We start from the raw sequence: 22,060 nt of genomic DNA on the forward strand, positions 1-22,060 counted from the left end.
TAGTATTAGTTTAGTACTTGCGTGGTTCTGAAGTGATGCTTGATGGTTGTATCAGATGGCAGATTGAAGACATCTATCAACAACTACGTAGTAGGGGAGTAGATTGAAATGCTCGTCACAAGATCACAGGCGTTTCATTTTATGAACGAAAGAAATTATGAGATCTGATCGGCTAGCAGGTGTCTACGTAACTTGGGGTCTCGATCAGATTATATTGATTTTTCATGATATTAGCCATAAGCTAAAGATTCTTTTACCTAGCAAAGAATAGTGCGCCATCTGTCACGATATTTAGAATATTGAGCGGTTTTATTAGCGTGCTTAGGATTCTGCCAGCTAAGCTGCTAACTGTTTAAAACCATTTTTCCAACATGCAATGAATAATGTAAACACAACTCGACGACAATATAACTAATTTTCTGTCTTTTCGTGCCGACATAAATCACACCGTCTGTAGAGCATATTGCCACATACAGTGCGTTCATTTAATTTCACATATAACTGCACTACATATATATGTATCTAGTTTGTTTCATGAGACATTCATACAGTCATGAAGCCGGTTTACCGTACATATTTAATGTAACCTGACAATTAGCGAGAAATTTGTATGTGGCTGCCGTATATGACTCAAACGTACTTAAACAGGACATGAAGCCTTTTAAATTGCCCGCGGTTCTTGTTTGTATCTGTTTCGCTATCTGAAAAACCTACTGGTGATGCAGGCTGTGAAATTGAGCACGGCATTTATTAAGGTTTATTATAAAAATGGTTCTGGCTTTATTAATGGCATATTACTTCGCTGGACATAAACTGAGTTTATCAATTTCACTCCACGAACCACATTGGCAGTAATGCACCTTACGGGTTTGCTCTAGAATGTTTAGACTCCGTGTATATACTTGATCTGCTTTTACGATCGCGTTTCTGTTTGTAAGGTGCCGGGCGAATTCCGTTGTAATCTTGTACATTATCAGTTGCCCACTAAATGAAAGATAAATAGAAGCTTTTTCATAGACAAACACACTGATATAATCACAAGGCAAAGTTACAATTGACGTCGTAGGTATGATCTATAGGATATTCCGGCAGTACAAAAGTGGATTTATCCAACGCGTATTCATGTGACCTTCGATCTCGATGGTTGTCTTCTTTATGTTTCCCATTACATAGCTTTTCGTGTTTCACTTCTTGCTCTTCTTCTTAGTTTCTTTTTTAGAAACAGGTTTAGCTTCCTCCTCGGAGTCGTCACCCTTTTTCGCAGTTTTCTTGCCTCCCTAGAGCAGAACGATAAACATTAGTTATCAAAACATTCCTTTGTCAATCCAGATGCTCAACGCTCATACACATATTGAAATCGTAGCTGATTTCGCCAGTTTAGCTACTCAGCAGCATGTCATAATTAATCCACTAACAATGTTTTTCTGGTTTCCAGTTTCAGTTTTATTTTTAAGGTTTACGCGTGTCATATTGAACACGCTCCTCCAATATGCTTATTATGTTAGGGGGTGTTTTCACAGAAATATCGGGTTGACCTTGCAATTATTTATTTTAATCTCCTTTATTGTTAACACGTGGTATATGTCGCGTATTTTGGAAGGAAATGACTGGAGGTAACATATACCCAATGTACCCCTTGTTGGTCTTGTTGTAAAGTGAACGACATTAGTTCACTACCTCAGGTTACAATTTGCTATGTTTTTTTCTATTATCTCCTAATTTCTGTATCTTAAGTTTTACATTGTTAAGTATTCTATCAGACGACTGACTCCTTGCACGCAACGAGATGTGTCTATGCCCGAGGTCTATATGCATACGTACTATCGAGGTGATTCATATTGCAAATGTTAGCTGAATGTAGCTCAGATCAATATATAGGAAGCTGTCTGGCACAGGATGAATCCCAATATTGTTTTATGTCGTAGAATACTGGTTCAATGAAGCTATTGTAGTGTTTTCCAATCAAACCACAATGCATATTTTATAACCACAAAGGCTCAACGAATTTCAGCTTTTAGTTACTGTGGAATATGATGTCCGTGTTGTTTCACAGGTCTGTCGAAGGACCTAGCATAAGTCCAGTAAGATCCACCGCGGCTAGACCTTCTAGTAACGGCACGTCCTTACTGCTGTACCGAAAAAATTATTTCAGAGGCTTTCACATGGTAACAATAGCTAACGTCGTTTTAAAAAACTAAAATTGAAAAAAAAAAAGAAAATCTCTGCTCTCGTATTTTTGGATGTCTTTAAACTTCTAGAAGTCTTTTTATTCCAGGTGTTTCCTAAGTTTTAGCAAATATAGAGGACAAGTAAACACATGTGTTGAGTTCTTTTAGCAGGAAACACGATACAAGCAGCGAACAGTAAGCCGATACATGATCGAGGTGTTCAGTTCATGGCTGGCTCTTTCAGAATTCAAGCCTACTTTTGTTGAAGAGCATTATACAATCTTGTTGGCAATACTTATTGGTTATTCCGCAGAACCATTTGCCATAAATTCACAAATCGCAACTTTTTGATAGTCAAAAAATACTGTGCGACCAAGCTTGATTCTTGACTGTGATATTGAAGCCTTTGTCGCCCTAGACTCATCTCCTGAGCGATGCCCAGACGATTGTCTTTCTTCCTTCCGTTATACCGATAAAAGCACGTCTCATCTATAGTGACGCGTTCAAGCAAATAAGGCTTCAAAGGGTCATTATAGATAATAACAATAATAACAGAAACAACTGTTGACGGGATTGCATTTGTTGAAATCAGGTTCTTCGGCATACTGATGATTGTTTCAAATGCTCCAGCATGACTCGTATGAGATGCTTTGTTCTTTTATGAGTTCTTTGGAAGTGATTCGGTCATTCTACAGCAGTTTTACTTTTTCTACGTTTTCGTCCGTACTCACTGTAATAAATAAACTATCCAAAAGAAAAATTGCTCTTTCGTATGCCGCTAAATTGTAGGTATCACATGCTAACTCAACATCGACGCAGTCCTCAGGAACCTCAGCAACACTCATGAGCATTTAATTTTGTCTGAACAAAAAGTTCAAAAAACAAAGCACGGTCGGAATTTTCTTCTTTTAAAACTTCTTCTGAAAAGCTTGCAAGATACCCTCGGGGCACTTATAATCAAATCTGCGAAATACCAAGCATACGTTCGAGTACCTTAAGATTTAGGCTGTTTCAGATGGTTGGCCTTTTTCAGCGCGACACGAAAAGTTGAACTTGCGGACAGCAGGCAGGTTATTGTAGGCAGAACTATAAACACGTTTATGGTCCGCTTTTCATACGAAAAAAAAAACTCAAACTTCTATTGATTTTCCGTACGCCCATTCGTGGCAGAATTACTATTGAGTTCGATCGGCTTGAGATCGTCATTTATGCAAAGAATTTTGATTTAGTTAACTAGAGATGAAACAGTTAACTGACTCCAACATTGTTACAAAAGTTCAAATGTTCGTTATAGGTTGAGAAAAAGTACCCGAAATTTTTTTTTTCGATCTTTATCAACCTAGCAGCAACCTAATCATCGAATTTGAACATGGAATCTTGCAGAAACGATATTATTTGTTCGTCTATTGCTAGTAAACGACCTTTGGTAGTACTTCCTTCCACATGTTTTCTTCTAGAAGGAAAATGTGGCGCCGAATCTTTCATGCTTCGTAAGTATAATATACGAGCTTGTAAAAAATAATCGTCTCAATGAAGCCTAGGTAGAAGTTCGCAAGGAAGCATCTTTTTATGGCTTGAAGATCATCACTAGTACTAATAGTATTAAAATGATTGAAGCAACAAACCTTCTTTCTGGGCTTTTCCTCCTCTTCATCTTCGTCATCGATAGCCGCAACCGCAGCTTGCTTTTCTACGTAGTCTTTGAGGGCATCGGAAACAACCTTAAAGCCAGACATATGAGTAAAGGATTACAAAAGAGAAAATATTTGAACATATAGGCGCGCCCGCGGCTGCGTGCGTTGAGGTAAACTATGATAATTATTTCTACAGATGACAGGAAACACCTAAAATTCGGGGATTTCCGACTCTTAGACTTATGTGGCGGAATTACGAATTTACAACATTACCTTTGCAAAAAAAAATAGTCACTTTTCCCCGTAGCTCAATAACGACTTTGAGGTGAAATACTTCATAGTTCGATCAGTTGAGCCTTAAGATCAAGAAAGCTAATTTAGTTCTGAAGAAGTGAGATGTTGGTATGCTAGATTTTGCATAGGAGGTGCTAATTATGACATTTTAGCGTAGTCCAAACTCTAACATTTTTTTCTTAAAAAATCAAAGTAAGCTTAAAAAATGCAGGAAACGAGAGAGAAAATTTCAATGTACTTTAATGTACGCTAGCTCATCAATATCGTGTCAACACACGATAGTATTTTTAATAGAAATTGGTAAGGCACTGTGGCTATTTTCGTCATGTATTATGAATGGCCTCGATGGTCTAATGCCGACTGCTTTTTTGTTTTAGCAAACGGAAATCGAGATGGGGAATTATATTTCAGAACAGGGTTATTTTGAAACGGTACAACACCTTTTAGTTTTGCTCTCGCAATTAGATTCTAAGACTTTTCGTATCAGGTACAATTACTTAGGCTTTGACAAACAAATTACAGTAAACCACAGAAAACTAAAGCGGTTTACGAATGCGAGTTCCACGTTAGAACCGCAATAGCAGAAACAGTTCGTCGTACAAATCCTATATTTATCGAAGGATTTATTCGTTTATTTAGCCTAGGAAACTATACGTATATATATGGTATATATCGGTATATGTATAGAAATTCAAATGGGAGAATTTACAACTGGAAAATTAACCTTGTGAAGAGCTGTGGCGGAAGTCGGCTTATATTAAAGCGCAGCATTGTAAGAATTCAAGTATGATGAATGAAAAATGTGTCCATCTTTGTCAAATTAATAAGAAAAAGATTTATATCAGGAAACGCCCCACCTACTCTTCTTTATTCTCATCTTTGCACCCCAGATTTGCATAGCAGCAAAATAAATAAGTTACAGTCAAACTGATACAAGTTTATAGACCCTTCGAATTGAAATGAATAAGTTATGAATATTAACAAAGTTAAGAGAAAGACATTTTATGACATGCACCTGTCCTTGACTTGATGCGGTTCTTGCTTTCGCAGATATGTTTTACTAGACTGGGTGGTAAATAGGTAGACTGGACTATCAAACAAACTGCCGGCACTTATGTTTTAGTGCACCTCTTAAGAATGTTCGCCGATACTTTAAATCAAGCGGCTGTTTATAAGCGAGAGATTATGCAGCATGGTAATAGATAAACTGTTATGCCTTATTAAGTCTTCCACTTAACGGATTTTGAAATGAAAAACTGATAACTGTTAATGAAGTATAGATTTCCTGCTTCATTCCTGAGAGTAAGCAATGTCAAGAGTGTGGGTTAAGAGATATAAACTAACCCGGACCTACCTGAAAAAAGGAATTTAATAAGCGGAAAAATCGGACTAACTATTTTGTAAAACCTTAGCGAGATAATTGAAAATTGCGAATATAATATAGTTATTTTAGCCCGACGAAAATATTATTGGTGCAAGATACTCATTTAGACTAAAAGTGCTTTGCCATGGATCAATGCACCTTCTTGCAAATCACTGCCTCAGGATGGCCAAGATCAAGTAAATAAAGCTTACATGGATCTGCCGTTGCGGGTAGATCATGCGATGATTTGATGCTATTTCCAGATTTCAAAGGAGCGTTTTTAATACAAAATATAAATATATAGCAGTATATAATAAAGAGTACAAGGCAATTACAAAGCTTTTTCTTTATATTCAGGCTAGGTTCTAGCTAAATTGCCTAATAATTTAAACTAATGTTGTTCCTCGGGTCCTATAACCTTTACTCAAGTCTACTCCAGTTCAATTCAGTAAAGTTAGCTATGAAGAAATCAAAGATAAATAATAAATCAAAGCTAATTCAAGTTGAAATACCTTCTCACAATCCTTTAGTGAACTAACGGTAGGGACAGCGTAGTGTATTTTACGAGAACCACCCGAGCGTCCTGCAACCCCCGTGCGATCTGGAAGTTCATAGCAAATGTATGGTCAAACGTTGCAATATGTCAAGAATGTTCACAGCTAGCAAAATTTTTGCCCATTTTAATAAAATTTCGAATACAGTAGTCCATTTTTCCAACTTACTTTACAGAATTAAGAAGATGGGGTGTTAAACTATGTCTATTTGATTTTCAGAATGTTGAATTTTTGTTGCCTTAGTAAATTTCAGAGGTCAGAAACTTGCAAAGCCTTTTTTGTTAGCCATCTACATGCTGAACGTTAAGGATTGATTCTGACCAGCTGTTTTTCTTACATAGGGTGAATGTCCAGTGTTTATTTCTATAAATGTTTACTTAAAATCTGTACTCGAAGTGTCTATGTAAAATGTTTATTCTATTATAATATATAAGTTTTAAGAGGCCCATAAGGTTACAACTGCAAAATTAAATTTGATGATCCGAGGGGATTGATAAGGTCAAATTATTGTTTGAAAATGACTAAGACAAATTTAGGAGGCAATAAAGAATATCTTTTACTATAATTCACTGTTTTTTTAGTGTTTGCCACTATATGGCACGCATAAAGTGGCATTTTGTGCCACTTTATGGCACGAAGCGGAACCGAATAACACAAAGAAGCAATAGGGTCTCTGAGAAACGAAAAATTGATCCTGCTCTCCCTTCATGGCGGAACACTCAAGATAACAGTGTTATAATAAGAGAATAAAGTGCCTATTGTGCTACAGAGCATAAATTGCTTAAGAAATGCATGTTGTTTTGTGTTTTTGAGATCATATTTAAAGGCTCGTATTTATTTTCATACTATTCCTTCCGACTAGCTGGAATAAAATGCAAAAAAACAATCACTATTATGTCGACTAATAAATAGTTGTTTTTTCAGCTCACTTTAAGTAATGGTAATCCATGGAAGGAACTAGCCTTACCTATACAGGTATTTATTTGGTATTCCGTAAGCTCCTTCCACTGTTTGGTAAGAGAAGCATCTGTCAGCTACCCTAGCAAGGTATGCAATATTTTGTTTTAATATTTTGATTTATTATAAGCTCAGTTTTTTTTTTACCTTTCTTTTGTTTTTAATAGATTGTCCTTCAAATGGAAAATCTTCCTAGATTGACCTGAACCGTCGTAATCCGATAGAGCAAGGTCTGGGATAAAGAAGGAACACTTAGGGTCTACCCCGAATCTTCAAAGTCACATGGAACCAAATGCTACCGTACAGCTTGATCACTGACTCAAATTCACGTGTTCAGTAAACCGCAATCGGCGTTTACCACTTCACTGCACTTTGAAAGATTATAGTAGAAAGTTCGGTGTTTTCCTTAGGTTAACTAAAAATCTAAATCTTGGTGATTTAGGTCCTACAAAATCTGAGGTTTGTAACGGGTTATCCAGAATTTAGTTCTGTGCTGAAGGTATCGTGAAATATCGATTTTTACAATAACCACTAATCATATGCAGAAATGTTTCTTATTTTTATTATGCCTGCACCACGTTCGTGTAAGAAGACCCCTAGTGCATGCGGACATTTAGGGAAGATTCGGCTCACTTTTAGCTGTGCAGAAAGCACTGGGGTAAATGGGCCAGTTTTTTATGTGGCGGTCCGGCGCATGATTTATATTCCAAATCCCGATTTCCGACTCTAAAGTTCTGACACCTTTAGGTGAAGCCTGTTAGATACTGCTGCTGATTTCTTCAAGCTCAAATACAGTTCCCGTTGTCTCAACCACAGACCCTCCAACGGAAAGGTAGTTGAATACGCAGTTCTTTTTTTACTTCCAAGAGATAATCGCACAGAAAATTGTAGTTACCTAATACATCTAAGATGTAAATGGTGCAGCCTGAAAAAAATATACACAAAATAATTTGACTACAGACAACAACAGGATCGAAACCTGTACTTCAGAGCCATACTCTATCATTGGAGAGAAAAAAAAAATTGGAAATGACCGATTTTCATACGATATGGTAATATACATTTAAAAGTATTTACCCTCCAAAGCTATATTTTTGTTTACTTTTCTAATGGCACTAAAGGTATGCGATAAACGAGCAACTGTCTCCTGTTCCGACCTGCTGACTTTTAACTTGAATTAAGATTTTATCAAATTTGCCCGGACTTAAGGATAAACTGTTAACCCGAAATCGAAGAAGCTGACGATTTAAAGGAACGAAAAGCTGAGAATGAAAAATAGTAGCCGAGTTTTAATTACACGCTGATATGAAATAAGTGCCGATGGCGTCAACTGGTAAAAACTTTTTCGTGACGACCTGATGAGCCTTTAGCGTCAGATTACCGTTGAAATGCTTCAAATGTTACCTACAATATTTAACCGTCTTTCAACGAACAGCTTATAATAAATGAAACTTATGATATGTCTTGCTAAATATTTTGCTTCAAACATTATTGTTATCGTGTTTTGTTTTTATCGCTTGCAGTAGAGCGCTCTCCTTTGTGGAACAAATCCGCCGTATCTCTTTAAATCTTTAGCGCCAACATTTTCCGTTATTTTTCTTACACTGCGAAAGTTCTCAAAAAAAATTGTTGTTGCTGTAAAATTTTTATTCTACAGCTTTAAAGGTTTTCTTTTTTAAGCCGATGGCTTCTCATTGTTCCGTCTAACTTACCTATTTGGCTCTGTCATTATACTGGAAGCAGTTTGGTGCGAATCCATGTTGTTAATTTCAGAAAGCAAAGCAGAGAAACCGCTGAGCTTAGATTGGCGCGACGAATAAGTCCATATGGTATAGCTCGTTATATTATTTCATAAAAAAGAGATACAAGTACATGTTTTCGAACACGCGCGCCTTTCAACTATTGCCTTAATTTACGCCTAACATTGCGCCTTAATTTGTGCCAAAAGAAATTTGATCATGCTCGCTATCCGAGATCGTAGAGACTATAGTTTAGGATAACTATTTTTTTGCTATTCTAACGGGTCTGCTGATTTATTTTAAATCGTCTATCGGTTATCAGCCTATGATCAATTTGAATAGTCTGCGCAAAAGAAATATCTTGAAGGCGAGCGGTGTCTGTATCCCGATTATTTATGCTCGATTTTTTTATTTATTTATTTAATTCTTGTATCTACTTGGAGTTCGATGCCAGAAAAGTTCAATAAATATCGTATACTCTTTATATATATGACGAACTTTTAGCAACCAGTAGCATAGTAGTATATAGCCTTACAGCCTGATCTCCTGATTATTCTCCGACGTTTTCGGGTTATGCACCCTTTTAATGGTCCGTGTAGATTTTGATCTTTAGGAGCTTATATAGCTACTACATATCCTGGTATGGATACTTCTTTGTTTGTTTTTCGTTATAGCCTTTGGAGAGACCTATGCTGAGTAATCACGCATTTTCTGTTAAACATAGTTCTTGAGAATACCTACCAATCCGAGCGCTGAGACCCTCTCGTTCGTATTGGTACATAATATAATAGCCTTACTGATAACTTGAACACCATTATGATATATGACTGTACCAACAACACGTTGCTTTTTACAATGGGATGATACGAGACTTTGATCGGTTCTCAAATCTTAACTTTTTTTTTTAAAAATTGAATGCTGTACTTGTAGATTACATCGGAAATTCGATCAGAAGCTAGAACTTACGGACAACCAAGTGCGAGTCAGAAATAGCTCTGTTAAATAGAACGGTCCACTTTGTAAATTCGGAGACAACAGCTGTCAGTAGTAGACATTCTGCCATATTTGTATAAATTTTGTGTGTGTCTATCATTAATGCATTTTCCGACTCTTCACTGATCTGTTGTTGCAAATGCCCTTAAGTAAATGTTGCAAGTTCTATACTGCTTACCACTACTTGAGAGACACATTATCCATGTCTAAGAAATCAACAGATAGGAAAAAATGCTTCACGGCTGCTAAATTTGTGCTCTTAGGCGCTGACATGTTTACTCTTTGAGAACATGGCATCTTATTTCGCCCACGCTAAGTCAGACACACACCTTCACCACGCTACCAATCTTGTGTCTTGTGTCTCGGGTCTTATCTCGTTTATCAGAATAGGTTTGATACATTTGGGGCGAACCGATCTTACGATATATCTTTACTGAGTCGTCCGCAGCCTGAATCCTAAGGCGAACTTTCCGGATTGAAAGAGGCGTATTTCAGTGAAAACTTGTCGACCTTTCATTGTTTCCGTCGTACTACTGAAAGCGTTACTGACTGTTCACTAGCTGACGCTGATATAGAGTCGTCTCTGAGGATCCTGATGTACGAGCCCAAATGCGCTTCGAGTCGGTGTTGCACTGTTGAACCGAACAAGGGTAGAATAAGGAGCAGCTGCAAGCCAAACTCGTAGGCTTTCCTAATATATTCGTGCACCCCTCATTATTGTTCATTTATTTCCTAATATATTTGTGTACCATTCATTTGTTTATTGAGCTCGTTCAAGGTATACCCTGACACGCAACTTTTGAGACTCGTCGACGAGAAATTCAGAAGCTAGATGCTTTTTCTCATCCACTGTCAATCGGACGAAATTGAAGAGTTGCATTTTTTTTTCAATCTAATATTAGAGTAGTTGACATATGATTATGTTGGCCTTGATATCCTTTTGAACAAAAATTTCAGGGTGCAATGATTGTCTTTTCGCGCTATCCGACATAAATCAGATTTCTCGAACTCAGCTGTGTGCCGTAGTTTATGTATGAGTTTGAGAAAAATCAACGTTGCTATTAAGTCAAACCAAATTAACAACTTCGATGACCGCCATTGATCGGAAAGCTTTTGCAGAGAATATTTGAAAATTTAATGCAATACGCATGCTCAAGCATAATTTCGAATCACAGTAATAGTCTATGCATTCGTAGACTTGAAAATCGCTTTTTGTTAACGAACGTAGTTCTACAATTGAGATGTGTGGATAAAACTGCATCTAAAGCCATACATGCACAACATATACAAAAGTCAAGTCACAATACGCTTATCATTATGTAGTAGGTAAGTGCAGTGCGGAATAGTGCAACGGCGTCCAGCAGAACTCCGACAACGTAACTGCAATATAGCCAGCCAGAGTAGGCTGGCTGTACCTAATTGCTCGATAATCGCATCAAAGCAACGAAAGTACTCAACGAAACTTCTAGCGAAGCGACGGAGACAAGAGGGAAAGGTGAGAGAGAGAGAGAGAGAGAATGTGAGATAGGGAGAGGGGAGAGAGATAGATCGAGAGTGATGGAGATGGAGAGAGAGAGAGTGTGTGTGTGTGGGAGGGGGAGAGAGAGGAGGAGAGGGGGAGAGTAATAACAACACTGTTTCCTGGGATGGGGTACATGGACTAACAAAACTAGTCAATCAAGCAGACAGTAATTAACCGCAATTATAAGCGTCCTTCAACCTATATTTTGTTGACTAGAAGTTGTAAAATAGAAACCTATGTAAAGTAATGCTAAAATGAATAAAATACTTTCCCGTAGGCTCTAACACAGAAACCATTACTAAGAGGTATTTTCTTATAATAAAACAACAATGCCTACCTTGTAAGAAGTCAACTGCGCCTTTCCGCCATAACCTGACGAAGCAGGGGCAATATCAAAGGCTACAACACATGTGGTATAACGTTTTGCAGATTTAGGAAAAGAAAATTGTAATTTAGGGTTAAATAAATTATTTAAATATAATTTCAAAATGTTCATGCGAAACAACAAAACTGTATGAATCTATTACTCTAATTGAAAAGTTTATTCGAGATAGTGTACTCACAAACTGTTGTATCGGAGAAGTCGTCGTCCACCATAAATTCTGAAATAGGATAAGATAGTTTGCGTTATAGTGATTTGATACTTCAGCATTTCAACACTTTCCTCATTATTATAAGAAACCACTTAAATAGTATAAGAAGAAATTAATAATTGCTCGAAAGGTTTTGCTGGTTACCTACGAACGTAGCTATAATGATAGATTAAGATTTAGTAACCTAGTTCTGAGAACGAAGAGTCTTGGAGCACGTTCGATTCAATAGAATGTGCTCGGAGTTAGCTAATTTAACCCTAAAAACTCTTTCAGAAGCACATACAAATAAGTGGAGCTTGTAAAACATTTACATTTCATTTTTATGCTATTATATATGGAATTTCCATTGGACCCTAGGCGTTCTCTCGGTTGATTTACCAAGTTTTTTCAAAACCTAATACCCTTCCGTCGTATTACAGTCAACTTGGTAATCCCGTCTCCCAGTGGCCCATTGTTATCTTTTTGCCGTGACAAAGGCAGCTGCTTGAACAAATCATACATATATTTCACTCTGTGCGGCGGATCTAGCCTGCACGCTCTCTCTTTCTCTCTCGTAAAACAATAACGCATGCTATCCATTGCTTATATTGCTTGATAACGCTTAGTCAATTAGAGTTCGCGTAAGAAAGATTTATGTGTGACAATCGAGGTCTCCGCTTTTTTAATGCCAGGATCAAACCCATTTAGGGGTCCCTTTTGCTCACGTTCGCAAAACAAACCAAATCAGCCACTAAAATATCTAAAAGTCTCCAATTGCATATAGATGAAATTAGTCTGCTGTACTTCCTTAAGTCAACGAGAAATCAATATGTATTGAAATTGTTTACAGTAATGGCTCTTATTTAGAGCTTACGGTCAGTACTTTTCAACTAACTAAAGAAGTCTTAACGTTTTGAGATGAGACTGTCCAGGTTGAACTTTAAGAAGACTACCATACTACAGCTATTTAATCGATTTTTAATAAAAATTGCATATCTGAATATAGTCAATAGACAGACGACTCGAATCACCCAAAATATAAACGTATCTTGTGTTGTCTTTTAATTATGATTTATAATGTAAAAATCGGCTGAAACACCTATATCGGAACCTCTGAAAAATCTAGGAAAAAAAACCAGCAACAATCTTCGTTAGTGCATGGCAGATGTTCACTATCGAAAGCTGGTTCGGTTCAGGGCATCAACTTTATATATTATCTGTATGTGCGGGAACAAGAGCTTGCGTTACGATAATACAATTACTTGTTCATTTTTTTTTTCTCTGGATCATTTATGGGTACCGATAACAGTTATCGTCCAGGAATAAAATAGATCGTTTAAACTGCCGTAACTGGGAAAAATATTCTGTTAGCAAGCTTAGTTTGATAGGCAGCAATTTTGGGCACTTAATCTTCAGAAGAGTGCTGTCTTTCTGAGCCTTTGAATCCATTCAATGTGCGTGAAACCACCAGGCTCTTTTGATTAGTACCAGCGATAGAAGATGGAATATTGATACTAAAAGCCTAAAAGGGGGGGGGGGGTCTTATACAACTTATGAAATATTACATAAAATCTGGGGAAGTTTTTGACTTAAAATTGGATCATTTGTACTGTGAATAAAGAATTTTGATAATAATGATTTCGCATTGCCTAGATTGATGCTTGACATGATTGAGTCTGATGAAAGTACAGGGGACTACTACTTTTACATCAAAGCTAGAAAATTAAAGTCATAAAATACTTAGCTGAAAGAAACTACATCTGCGGGTTTGAGTGAGCGCTGCAAAGCTACGTGATTTGCACGGCGACGTTTTTGATTCGCTATCCGTGCCGGATTCGAGTCCAACACAATCATGACTGCTGTTGTAAATGTCAAAGATATTTTTTGCAATAAAGTAATAAATTTCCTCGATAGATCGGGGAAAAGGTTCATGTACTGTACCTCCCGATTCTCATAGGGCACGATAACTTGCGGAGTTATATAGCTGGAATAGAAAAAGCATTCGGGCTGTATGTGATATAGGACGAGAAGTTGGTCCGTACATACGTTGGCGGTACGTACTGGAGCCAGTCAGGAGCAGTGTTGCCGATTCAAAGAGAAAGCAAGCCAACCTGCGAGACTGTGTTCCGTATGTATGCGAATCGAAGAAACAATAGGAAATAGGAAGGAACCCCACCAAGGCATTAGTGAGAAAGAGTGCGCACCTCGAAAGGTTATTATAACATATATATAATGAACTCGCTGGAAGCGATGCTCTACAGTTTGGTTCGTTGGGTGTACGGAGGAAGAACATACTCCGTCAAGAATGAGACTCGTCTAACGAGGTAAAGAGCTCGACCAGAATGACCAAGACCAATTGATACCCCTTATCAGGCAGTAATACTATCAAATGAAGACTGGAATTGATTCAGAGCGAAACATAAGAGAAGAACTAAGAATTGGCTAGTGGTTCCGGAAGAACTAGGTCCAACCGTCGGTACTAAAGCTCGCATTCACCCTGCATGGAATAGGCTTTGTTCTCGTGTCTGGTTTTATGTTAAGATGATTACTCTAATTTTGTACAATGTAAAAAAAATCTAGCTTGGCTTCGTTTTATACCCTGAATTCGTGGTTCGAATTATATAATAGTAGATCCTTTACGGACAGAGAAGTACTAAAAGAATTAAATACTTTATGCCGGTACATCGTTCCTCTGATATTTTTTAGGAATCCTCCTAAAAATTCTTCGTCTTGAGGGTCTATGTTTTAATTTCGATTTTGCTTACTCCAGGAAGTGATGTTATCAGCATTGGAGGCAATGCTAGGACCAGGATTTCAAGTCTTTTCTGCTGAAGCCATTCATATCAGTTCCAACGATTTAGCATACTGTTGTTGATACACTTTCAGCAACCCTAACTGATTTTTTGCATTTTGAATCGAATTCCATTGCAAAACATCCAAGTGGGCTTATCTTCGTCCATGCGGAAGTTAAACTTAAGCAAGGCAACAAGCATGGGTACTGCTATATTTCAATCAGTTGAAGACCTTCTAGACGCCAAATTACTAAGGATATGTAACATTTTCGAGGAGATGACACGGCTCAGAATAACCGTCAAATGTACGAACCAGATTGCTTTGTCTATTGACAGATCTAAAAAATACTACAACATCTAATGACAGCGAATTGTACTAGAATTAAACGCTTTTAATTACTTTTTCTTAGAAATCAGTGCAGCGAATTCAACGAACAATCCTCGCTAGAGTTTGGTAATGGAACTCTAATGAATTGTGCAAAAAGTAAGCTTGGAAAGCGATTTATCTTGGTGGAAAATTTAAAACAGCTAACTTTAGAACGCATAGAACTTTGTATCCAATTAGCTTCACCTATGGGCTTAATATCTCTGACCGGTGTCCGGTTATTTTGCATGCATAAACGTAAGAGTTAATTCTCGTCTATTTATTCAAATTCACTCTAAAGGAACTTTTTATATCCTTAAAATGCCGTTTGTTAGAAAAATTTACTAGCTATTATCGTTTTATGCGATTTTCTCTGGTTTGATTTGTTTTTTGGTTCGTTGGCTGCATCGGTGGAAGTAAATAACGTACGGTTGTCCCATGGCTAGATAAAATTGTCTAATATAGTTAAGCCTAAAGGCTTGGAAACTTCGGTGAATGATTTCTGTTTGCCCTTGTTCAGGAAACGGAACTGCGCTAGTGCCTCTAACAATTGTCGAGAGCCAAGTATGGACCAAACTATACCAAAGAGACACGGTATTAAAGCGACACACTGGCTACTGCTAGCGGCGTAAACAGGGTCTTGCAGCAGAAAGCTTCCTCAAAGCACCCCAAGATTTAGGAATGATCATTTCCTACAGGTAGAATAGCCTCCTTTTCATTTACATCTGCGTAGTTAGCCTGTTAAAAACTTCTCACCAAAAGAAACACTGAAGAGGCGGGCTTGCATAAAACGTTATTTTAAAATGCTTTTTCAAAAACTAAGAAGGTTCCTCTACCTCAATTTTACTTCCGCTCATTCTCACGAACATATGACTTTGATTCGCTAGTGGTTCGTGAAAGCATTCTAACAAATTCGCTTGTTAATTAGTTTCTGTAACCCGTCGCTGTAACCTGTAATGTGTATTAGAGTGTTTATACCGACAAGCCGCGTAATTAAGCTCAAACTCGGGACTTAACAGACACAGGGTAATAATTATCTTTCTGGTCTTTTCCTATTGCTTTCTTCCATCACAGCGCCCAATTTCATTGTCAAATTTTAAATCGATTTGTTCTATCACAGTCAGCTCTAGCGTTTTAAAAGAAAAATGCAAATGTATCCAATTTTGGGGTGGCTGTGGGTTCTCGAGATCCTAGTTAGCAACTCATTTTTCTATAACTGCAATGTTCAACATAACTGCGCCCTTATGATCTTGTTGCTTCTCGAAGACACTGACAGGTAACGTGCGTATGATACGTTTTTCACTAGAGAAACGTAGCTTATTACACAAGTTAAATATACACAAAACAATTCATTATACAATTTCGATAGCGTTATATGAAGCTCAATAGCGCTTCCCAAACGATCTATTGTTTTGCCATCAAATTCGAGCAGTTTCACCTTGATAGGCTGCACTCACGATGAGTACCGCACGATCGAGGAAACGTTTAACACCAAATTCGTTCTGTTACCTTGCGGGCACTACGATGCTAGTTTCTCTTTTACCAAAGCTTTTATTTATTAGGAAAAAAACGCAGTTTGGCAGGACTCCTACCCCAAGTGCCCGTCTGCCTAAGTAGCGTTAATTACGCTTATGTTCCAAATTTTAGAATACGGTCTTTTTCAGCCGTTAGTTGCTGTTAGACTGATCCGCGGCCTTTGCTTTCACTCTTTTGCTATCGATTTAATATTTACATTAGAGAGTAGATCCATCCCGTTCTCCTGCTGGAATAATCCACCCATTCTGCTGCCTTACTGCAAGTGTTTCATCCGCCTATTCTCATTTGCTTCACATACAGCCTAATATAAACTGACGTTCAATACACAGCAACAGTCACCTGGTTATAGCTTTCCAAGGATCCTTTTGCGCTGATTCTGGTATTCCGTTGCAGTTATCCAGCTATAGTAGATACGTTTCCGTGATTCAATCGGTTTATTGCATCGCTGCGATCCAATCCGTTAAATTTATCTTTTATAGTAATGTCCCCTTGTACTAGCCCTGTGCTTTGTTGCAATGACCCCGTTATCTCATTGCAACTAATCCGTTGTTATATCGTGTTCATCACACTGTGTTCAGCTTAAATCCAAACGGGCGTTTGTGTATGCAAAATTAACATCTGGTCTTGCACGCGACTCTAGCCTGTAACCCTTATCTGGTTTATAAGACTTTATTCCAGGTACGGGATTATTAATTGCCATCATCCTCGCTTCCTCGTTGAAACATGCACGCTTGTAGATGTGGTTGGTTAGTAATGGACTGGCGGTAGTATACGTCGCCAGCGCCCCTGTGCTGAGTTGGACAACACCTATCATTCTATACAAATGGTGCGAAAAAAACTGCAGGCTTTTAACGAATTCGTAAAGCACCCTTTATCGAGTCGAGCACTTTTATCGGTATTATTGGATGTGTTAAGTCTGTATCTTAACGCATCGTATGATTTGGTAAAATGTTTGGAGCCGCATGAGACTTACGTGTGTATTGCAAATGAGAGAATATTTGGTGGACATGTATCAGACTTATAGAGGAACATTGTCTGACGGCAATTTTCCCTAAACCGTGTTTGGAGGAATACGATGCATGAAAAAAACATAACTCTGCTTGTGACAGCTTGTGTGTCAAGATAACCTGTGCGCTTGGGTACAGTTTGAGGTAGTTTAATTTGAAGCGACCTAATACAGCTTTGTAACTGTAAATTGTCCCTTTTAGATACTCTGTTTAACGACAACTGAATATATATCGAACGACAGAGATTCCTCTTAGCAACGCAACAAGCTATCCTTACATATGTAACGAGCCGCAGATAAATGGGGTAGACACAGTTATCATTGTCGCCATTATAAGGCCATTAATGTCAAACCGTTTCCGAAGGCTAGCTAGTGGGTCACTTGATTAAGAAACGTAAGCAAAAAAGCACAATATTACAGGGGCAAGGATACCCCTGACGATAAAACAGGCTTCTTCTAAACCAGCGGAATCATACCATTATATTTTTCAGATTGTCTTGTCTCCCAAAAAATCGATAGATTAAGAGCCCCGCTGAACGCTTTGTCAAAGAAATCGCATACACGTTATAACGTTTTTCAAAAGATGTATTTGGGGGGCTCGTTTAGAACGCTCGTATGCGCTATACGTATAAAGTCCCGGCCAGGGCAAAATTCGCTATTAAATATGGTATATGCATTTGAGTGTATCGCATACTTGTATTGTACATCCAGAGGAGCAACATTATTATTATTTAGGATGACACCCACCAATGTCACAGATGTTCAGATTAACTTCAATTCATCAAAGTAATAGTTAAATGTATAATCGAATTATGGTACCAATTATATACCACGGTATATATGGTATCAATTGCGAATTATAATTGAATGTTACACGTCCGTACGTGGACGGTTTGGCCGATACTCATGTATTGTAGAATGAGTATCCAGTAGTGACAAATCCAGGTAGTTTTTTTAGAGGCGATTATACTGTCTACAAAGAAAGACCCATTAACTCGCATAGCTAGTTCGAAAATAAGCGAATACGGTTTAAAATAGCCAGAAGTAAACAAATCTCGTGGTTGGGCTTTCCAAGCACAATTGTCTCGTCTACCAGCAAAAAAAAATTGCTGCTTGCAAATCGGTTCAAAGACAAATTTAACTATACATACTGGCTAAAATAGACCCGTCTATTATGCCCAATTCGGTGTATTCGTAGGGAAAACCTCTGCTTAAGCAAATCGGAGGTCTCACAGTGAAGACCGCCTAGAAACCTTTTTTATTATAAAGGGATAGTGGACCCATATCTAACACTCTTATTATCTCTCTTGAACACAGCACGATCAGCAGCCAAGTAGCTGAAACTTCAAGAATATACATATTAACAAAAGATGTGTAAATGCTGATTTGTCCAAGTGCTATCATACCAATACATTGCAGAAGTGTGTGTGGATCGTTCTAGAGAACAACTGCCACGTTAACTGATTAGGAACAAAGGCATTGAAAGAAATCCGACGTACGTTGGATATCACTGCACACTTTACTCATAAAGTACATGCTGTGTGCAATTTAATCTCTACTCTTCGACGAATAGTAAGCCTTCGGTGGCCCTGTGGAATTTCGTAGCAAGCAGCCAGCTCTCTAGAAAAATTCACGAAATCAGCAGACATCTGTATGCCTTAATAGACTGCGGTAACAGATCACTTCCTACAAGGTTTGCACAATGGGAAAACGATACTTTATTTATGCCTAGTATTTTAACTTTACCACCTTCTAGCTGTAGGTAAACGTACTTTGTTATCATGTTTTCTTAATTGTCTAATTCATCTTGTCGACAAAATTAGGTTCTCTTTACCATTCTTAAACTAACGTTCTTAACTTAGTTCTATTGATCTGCAAGGTCAACTACGTTTAACCTCTCGGGCTACATCATCGGGAACATTGATTGGGACTGGGTTGAGGTGGACTCCAAACGTCTTAGGAACGAAAAGAAAGCTTCACATAAAGTGTCTTTAACCCTGTGTGAAATAGGTTCTCTTATTAACCCTCTATTAAATGGCGCTCTAATTTTATTTGTACCCGAAGCTTTATCAAGGTCATTTCATTTGGCCAGAGTTTTATCTCGCATCTAGTTGTGTGTTACTGATACAATGTCGCACGATCACCACATGTTAAGTTTCAACTTTACGCAGACGAATGAAAAACGATCTAGATTTGAACTTCGAATCAATTATTGTGCTAACTAATTGCAGATGATTTACAGACACAAATTACAAAGCTAATTACAGACAAAAACGCACCGTGTTTAGTAAAGGCCAGTTATAAGCGTTTGACTACCGAACTCGCTTCGCCTGAAGCTCAACCCTAAGATTTACAGGGAACACGCCAATTTCATCTAATAAGTATAGAATGCAGGCGAACTGCCTACCAGTCCTCTGCCAACACATTGTAAAAATAATGCGATCATTTAAGGATATTGAACACGCCAGCTTTACGGCCACTGTCAGTTAAGCACCAGGGCAATGTACACACAGGTTATATCAAAAATTAAAAAATATATAGATATCGATTATTTTTAAGCTACATTTGTGATACATGAGTATCGGCCAAACCGTCCACGTACGGACGTGTAACATTCAATTATAATTCGCAATTGATACCATATATACCGTGGTATATAATTGGTACCATAATTCGATTATACATTTAACAATTACTTTGATGAATTGAAGTTAATCTGAACATCTGTGACATTGGTGGGTGTCATCCTAAATAATAATAATGTTGCTCCTCTGGATGTACTCACAGCTCTATGAAGGTCATTTGTGCTTACTAATATAGGTCAGTCAGCTTTATTCGTAAAGCCCTAAATCTATTGAATCTTAACTGTATCCCAGTATTGATCTAACAACTACTTGATCAATTGTTACGCATGCTTTGCTTTCGAAAAATAATTATCCAATGAACAGTGACCGCCGTCATTATCAATCATGCATGTGCACATACAGCCCCTATGTTCGGTGCAAAAATTATATTCCTCCTACCGTTGATCCATACGCCCGCAATTCCGCCAAGAACGACAAGTAGGATGAGAATCCCGGAGGCTGGAACCGAGCCTTCTTGAACTCCTTTATCCGAATGCATTGTTACCAGGGACGAACGACGTCGGGGACACATTCTGATTTACTTTTATGGGAGCTTTGAGCTTCAGCTAGATTTAGAAGCCGTAACACTTAATGTGTTCAAAAGTTGGATTCGGGCTTCTCGTCACACGAAGAATATGCACCACAAATATTAACGAGCAACTCCCGCACGGCACTTGATCTTATGCTGCCTTTGTGTCTTTGCCTTTTGGCCGTCTTAAACTTACGAGTGGCACTACCAAGGACCTCACACCGACCCTGGCGCCAAGTTCGCACGGCCAACGATCTCAAACCTCGGACTGTGGCTGCTGCTGTGAGAACCGTGAGGTCCTCGGAGAGACACCGATGTTCGCGTGGCGAGGGAAACATGAAGTAAAGCGCGACAAACAGCTCTGGAGAAAACCCTAGCCAGCACTGCCTGCCAGAGGTAAGAAGCACGTTCTAGCCGAGACTGAGTACAGCCGACTGTCGATGCGCTGTCCTTGGCCTGCCACATAGAGCCGAGTTGTGCGAGCCTCCCGTGCCTGCTGTGCCTACTCGTACGCCATTCATTGCAAGCTGCAATGAGCTGAAGGCCGAATCAGAAACAGCTTTGGCTAGAACTGACGGTCTAGCAAAGTTCGCACCGGCGCCTCAACGATAAACCAAGTCAGGATTATTTCCAGGGGCAGGATGAGAACTATTACTCAGTTAACATGTTGGTCGTAATAGCCAGCAGTAATATACACACTCGACTTAGGCTGCACCAGATTAGGCCGTTGATACAGAGCACCGACGGCGGAAAAGTATCTCGAATTATGCTACGGCCGGACACTACGATCGACCTGGCAGGGCTTTTACAGCACGCGGCGTCTTGCTAGAGCAGAATAGACTAGCCAGCCTAATGCTCGAAGCTTACCACATACTTAGACGTTCTTCTGAGCAAAAGTCTTAACTGCTGCATGATACATTTTTATTTAATGTGGAGGCAAATATGTGTGTATCTAGTACATTTCTGCAACGGATACATTTATGCACGTGATGAACCGCTTATGAACATCATTTCTGGCATCATTACTTCACCTCTTTCTAGAGGGCTTAGACTATCAAGCGAAAACAATAAGTACGTCAAACTTAACTTGACCTGAACTGCAAGTCATATCAATAACCACATTACATTAGTGATCAGTTATCTGGACTTACTTAAGCACTGAAAGCGTTGGATCCTGACAATTATCTTTTATTATGCATTTCCTTTTCAGCTAATAGAGCCTTGAGTATTTCAGATTGAATAAGCTAGAGGTACCATGTCCATCTTTACACTGCCTATTTCGAGCGCGCTATTAAGAGTCGTCATCGCCAGTCTTCACATATTACTCCCAATTATGCGTTGCTTGCATTATGTATTGAGTACCTGGTCTGAATCTTCATCTTGTAAGTCATGTGCAGTTTCTGCATAAATATT

General features: G+C 38.4%; 2 protein-coding genes across 2 annotated transcripts in view; one reads left to right on the plus strand and one right to left on the minus strand.

Moving 5' to 3' along the window:
* LOC147759112 (uncharacterized) overlaps nt 1–22,060 on the plus strand; it is a 68,984-nt gene that overhangs the window by 28,884 nt on the left and 18,040 nt on the right. The gene's annotated exons all lie outside the window — the stretch shown is intronic.
* On the minus strand, nt 281–20,945 carry LOC111244379 (uncharacterized). The gene is made up of 5 exons (XM_022791428.2): nt 20,518–20,945; nt 11,788–11,826; nt 5,972–6,060; nt 3,794–3,889; nt 281–1,277 (listed from the first exon to the last, which is right to left on the minus strand). Exons 1-5 carry the CDS (start codon nt 20,648–20,650, stop codon nt 1,185–1,187), a joined length of 450 nt encoding a protein of 149 aa, XP_022647163.1. The 5' UTR covers nt 20,651–20,945; the 3' UTR covers nt 281–1,184.

This window comes from Varroa destructor, unplaced genomic scaffold (assembly GCF_002443255.2).
Source record: "Varroa destructor unplaced genomic scaffold, Vdes_3.0 BEIS01000001.1, whole genome shotgun sequence".
Classification (NCBI taxonomy): Eukaryota; Metazoa; Arthropoda; class Arachnida; order Mesostigmata; family Varroidae; genus Varroa; species Varroa destructor.